General features: G+C 47.8%; 1 protein-coding gene across 4 annotated transcripts in view; it reads right to left on the bottom strand.

Moving 5' to 3' along the window:
- Positions 1 to 1545: 1545 nt before the first annotated feature.
- SLC4A9 (solute carrier family 4, sodium bicarbonate cotransporter, member 9) overlaps positions 1546 to 5123 on the bottom strand; it is a 19985-nt gene continuing 16407 nt past the window's right edge. For 2 of the 4 annotated variants that reach the window (XM_011935350.1, XM_011935353.1), the window contains 4 exons: positions 3271 to 3339; positions 2810 to 2983; positions 2044 to 2199; positions 1581 to 1679 (listed from right to left, as the gene is read on the bottom strand). In XM_011935350.1, coding sequence (XP_011790740.1) covers positions 1626 to 1679; positions 2044 to 2199; positions 2810 to 2983; positions 3271 to 3339 — 453 coding nt within the window. In that variant the 3' untranslated portion in view covers positions 1581 to 1625. Of the gene's footprint in view, positions 1680 to 2043; positions 2200 to 2809; positions 2984 to 3270; positions 3340 to 5123 lie in introns of all 4 variants that reach the window. The other 2 variants (XM_011935351.1, XM_011935352.1) reach the window with 2 other exon arrangements.

Here is a 5123-nt window from a genome sequence, read left to right as displayed (position 1 = left end):
TAATTTTTGTATTTTTAGTAGAGACGGGGTTTCACCATGTTGGCCAGGCTGATCTCGAACTCCTGACCTCAAGTGATTCATCTGCCTCGGCCTCCCGAAGTGCTGGGATTACAGACGTGAGCCACCGCACCCAGCCTGGCTCTTAGGCTCTTGGGCTTGGAGAAGCATGAAGATGAGGATGTTCTATGGCCCAAAAGAGAGATTTTTGTTTTTGATTTTTTTTTTTTTGAGACGGAGTCGCACTCCGTCGCCCAGGCTGGAGTGCAGTGGCACAATCTTGGCTCACTGCAACCTCTGAAACTCCACCTCCCGGGTTCAAGCGATTCTCCTGCCTCAGCCTCTTACAGGCATGCACCACCATTCCCAGCTAATTTTAGTATTTTTAGTAAAGATGGCGTTTCACTATGTTGGCCAGGCTGGTCTCAAACTCCTGAACTCAGGTGATCCACCCACCTCTTCCTCCCAAAGTGCTGGGATTACAGGCGTGAACCACTGTACCTGGCCCCAAAAGAGAGTTCAGCTTTTTAAGGGCAACCAGTTCCAGGCTTTTGTACATGCTGTGGGCTTGCTTAGAATATTTTCCTTCCATCTAGTCCTGGCTTGCTCCTTTAAAACGTTTTTTTTTTGAGACAGGATCTCACTATGTTGCCCAGGCTGGAGTGCAGTGGTTATTCACAGTCGTGATTATTGCACACTACAGCTTGAAGTCCTGGGCTCTTGCCTCAGCCTCCCTAGTAGCTGGGTCTACAATTGTGTGCTGCTGTGCCCAGCTGCCTGGCTAGTTTCTATTCATTATTTGGATTTCTTTTTTTTTTTTTTTTTTTTTCATTATTTGGATTTCAAATTATGGACCATTTTCTCGTGGAAATGGAACACCCACCACCCAACCACCACCACCCCACCTTCACCAACTCTCACCACTCCACCTTACTGTTCTCTAAGAAGAGGTTAGAAGCCCTGCTCCCATGCCATGCCCTGTTCTTCCCTTATCAGCACTATCCCACTCTAACAGTTGTCTGTTTATTTGTCTACTCTCCCACTGGGATTTAAGTTTCCTGAGGTCAGGGACTATGACTGTCTTACTATCTCTAGCACCAAGATAACTACATGACAGGTACTCAGAAAATGCTTGATATATGGATGAATAAAATAAAGGAATGGCAGAGAGGACAAGTGATAGAGATTTCCTCCAGAAGTCTAGAGTGTGGTTCTCAGCAGCCTAAGAGAGGAGCCTTCCAAGCAAGGGAAAGGAACACCAGGCTTTCTCCTCCCTTCCTCTCCTTCCCATTCTTTTGCCAGGGCACCACCCCCCACAACACCCATCTCCACTTCTCATTTGGTGTGAGTTTGAGCTCTCTCTACTGACCAAACTTCAGAACCACAGGGAGCCAAGCCTAGGCACCCTTGCCAGTTATTCTTCACTAGGAAGAGACCCTTCTATACCCCAGCACCCCCAGTCTAGGGTTCCTAAGGGACTGGAGTAAGGAGAAAACAGGGCTGGTCAACACACTGGAGAGTTCCAAGTTCTAAGCCCACACCTCCCATCCTCAACATCAGGAGCACTTCCCTCACATCCTCACCTCATGCTGTTTCCTGGGGTCTCCACTCCCAGACTCCTACTCCAGCTAATTCACGGAAATGTTGATTTCTGGAGCCTTTGGCTGATACATCAGCTCTGACTGTGGAAGACAGATCCCAAGATGGATTGAGAATAGATAGAAAGATAGATAGTGAGAGACAACATAGAGGAAGGGACCCACTGACCGGATATAAACCCACAGTGAGACAAAACAAAGATCAGAGTTGAGAAAGACAGCCCACTTGAGCTGAAGCCTCAGCCCTTTCCACCCACATCAAGGGCCCCTGTCCTATGAAGAAAGATTTCCTTCACCCCTTTGGTCTGCCTATGTGTCCATACACAGCTAAGGGAAGTGACTGTTGATCAGATCTGCAGGCTTAATGGAGATATTATTTAGCTCCTGGACAAGAACGCTCTCCCAAACCCTGACACATTCTCCTGAGAGGACCCAGCCCGGAGCTCACATCTTCACTGTCACTTCCACTGAACGAGTGTTCTGGCTCCAGCCCCTTCTCAGGGATGCTTCTCTCCTCCTCTGGCATCAGTTCATCCAGCCAGAGGAGTTCCTGTGGTGAGAAGACCCTCTCCAGGGCCTTTCGGACCCCCACAAGGCCCAACAACTGCAGGAATAGAAACATGGCCCAGGCCTGTCAGCAACAGCAGTAGGAACATTAATAATAACACTTCTTGAGCACTTCCTATGTGCTAGGCATTGTATATCAGTTTCACTGAATGCTAGCACATTCCTATGAGGTAGAATAATTATTCCCATCGTACAGAGAAGGAAACTGAGACCGCGAGTGATTAGTTACTTCCCAGAGGTCACACATCTGGGAAATAGTAAGCAGATTGGTTCTACTGCAAAGCCTATGATGCTTAACTTCCTCAATAAGAACAAGGCCAGAAGCCACCTATGTTATCACCTCACTGAGTAATAAAAGTGTCACCATTTCCTCTACCAGGACCTCAGATTTCTTCTGGGTTTTATGTTCTTACCTGTGGCTGATCACTCCAAAGAGGTTGGGAAAAGAGGTGAATCAGGTATCCCAGGACTAGCCCATACATAGGTATCACTCTGCCATCTTTTTCTTTGTCTTAGGATTCTCAACCAGGGAGAGCCACAGAGAGTGAGAGGGGAGATTCTTCCTCTCATGGAGGCCTTGGCCACCCTTCCAGGCTCAGAGTCTCCCAGGACCCTCCAGGACAGAGCCCAACCCTGCCTCAGGTTACCATGAGGGGGAAGATGATGGCTGCAGGGGTAGACTTGATTATCCAAAGCAGCCCCAGACAGACAAGCTGGATGGCTGTGAAGAGATGGACCCTGGTCAGAGGCACATGCCTCAAGAGTAGCAGGTCTGGCTGGTGTTTTGCTGGCATCAACAACAGCTTCACTCTCTTAGTGAACTAGGGGAACGAGAGGAAGAGAAAAGCAGGGCACTCAGGTAGCCTGACAGGAGGGTGTTACTGATAGCTATCGTAGCCCAGCACTGGGAGCAGGCGGGAAGCATGGCAGCTGAGTCCCTGAGCCCAGGAGAGACAGGAAAAAGAGAGTAAGAGGGGAATTCACAACTGTAGGCAGGAGATGCCAGCAGAAAAGAAAAAAGGAGTAGGGTTGCTAGGTAATTTTGTTCTTTTTTGTTTCTCTTTTTATTCTTTTTTTTTCTTTTGTTAGGTGATTTTAATGGGCTCACCTGAATGCTGCTAAGTGCTGCCACCCCCATATACAGGAAGATGCCATAGAGTACAGGCATTGGGATGAACTGGTAGAAAGAAGCAGAGAGTTAGCAAAGTTTACCTCTGCCAACCTCCCAGATGCCCCAGGATGCCTAGATGCCCTAGATCCCTCTAGCGTCTAGCATCTAGGTCTGCCCAGGCCTTGCTTTTCCTTTCACACTTTTCATGCCCGATCTGACTGAATCCTCAAACCAATCAGATGAAGTAAATGTTATTATTACCTCATTTTACAGATTGGGAAATTGAATTTCAGAGGAACTAAGTAACTTTGTCCATTACTTGGCCTACCACTCCAATCTTATCTATCACATTTCCCTCTGTTCTTTATGCACCCACTATACTAACCGCTTTTCCTTCCCTCAACATGCCCAAGTTTGTTCCTACCCCTTGCAAAGCCTTTTACTTAGCTATTCCCTCCACCTAAAATGCTCTTCCCCCAGACTTTCTCATGACCAGTTTATTCTTATTACTCTTGCCTCATCTCATGACACCCTGAAAGGTCTTCATTGACTTTTTAACTTCAGGTCCAATCTAAAGTAGCCCCTGGCACTCTTAATCATCTTATCTTCTTCTTCTTTTTTTTTTTTTTTTTTTTAATTTGAGACAGGTTCTTGCTCTGTTCCCAAGTCTGGAGTGCAGTGGCATGATCATGGCTCACTGCAGCCTCGACCTCCTGGGCTCAAGTGATCCTCCAGGCTCAAGCGATCGATCCTCCTGCCTCAACTTCCTGAGTAGCTAGGACCACAGGCATGCACCACCACACCTAGCTAATTTTTTTTGTTTTGTGTGTGTGTGTGGAAACAAGGTTTCACGCTATTGTTCAAGCTGCTCTGGAACTCCTGGGCTCAAGCAATCCTCCCACCTCAGCCTCCCAAAGTGCTAGGACTACAGGCATGTGCCACCACACCCAGCCAAAAATTTTTATATGTGTAAAAAGCTATTTCAAACTGACGAATACTTATTCTGGAAAGACTGGTTTTTTTCTTTTTGCAAGCTGAAAAGAGTTCCCTGATGGCCCTTAGATTCTGTAAAAGAGAATCTGGGAGGACGGAAAGTTCAAACTGTGAAGCACTTCATGGCTCAGGACCTTTTAATGAGTAGAGAGTGAATGGGACCTGATCCGTCCCTCTGGCTCAGCAGCCTTTCCTAAATGTACAGCAAACATGCTTGCTTCCTGCCACTCTCCACCCTCAGGTCAGGAGGTAACTGAGGTCTTGGCAGCTGCCCTTCAGTCCTTCCCCAAGCCGACTGAGCATCTGGAAGTTAAGCCAAAGGCCAAAAGTGTCCTGACTTCCTGAATAAGCACCTGTGAACTAAGAGAAGACATGGTGAGGCCAAAGCAAGTGCTCAGGGGACATACTACTGCGAAGAACAGAGCAAAAAGAATGATAAGAGATAAGGAGCGCCCAGGAGATCTTGTTCAGGGCCAGCCAGTGAATTCCCCTTTCTCTCTCCAGTCCCCCAAATTTCCCATTGCAAGTGTCAGAGGCTCTTAGGTGCTTTTTTTTTTTTTTGAGATGGAGTTTCACTCATGTTGCCCAGGCCTGAGTGCAATGGTGCAATCTCGGCTCACTGCAACCTCTGCCTCCCGGGTTCAGGCAATCCTCCTCTCCAGTAGCTGGGATTACAGGTGTCCGCCACCACGCCTGGCTAATTTTTGTATTTTTAGTAGAGACGGGGTTTCACCATGTTGGCCAGAGACGGAGTGCAATGGTGCAATCTCGGCTCACTGCAACCTCCGCCTCCCGGGTTCAAGCAATTCTCCTGCCTCAGCCTCCCAAGTAGCTGGGATTACAGACATGTACCACCA

This window comes from Colobus angolensis, unplaced genomic scaffold, assembly GCF_000951035.1.
Source record: "Colobus angolensis palliatus isolate OR3802 unplaced genomic scaffold, Cang.pa_1.0 Scaffold142, whole genome shotgun sequence".
NCBI classification, from domain to species: domain Eukaryota; kingdom Metazoa; phylum Chordata; class Mammalia; order Primates; family Cercopithecidae; genus Colobus; species Colobus angolensis.
Note: the sequence above shows the minus strand (reverse complement) of the source record. Positions and strands in the feature narration are given on the sequence as shown.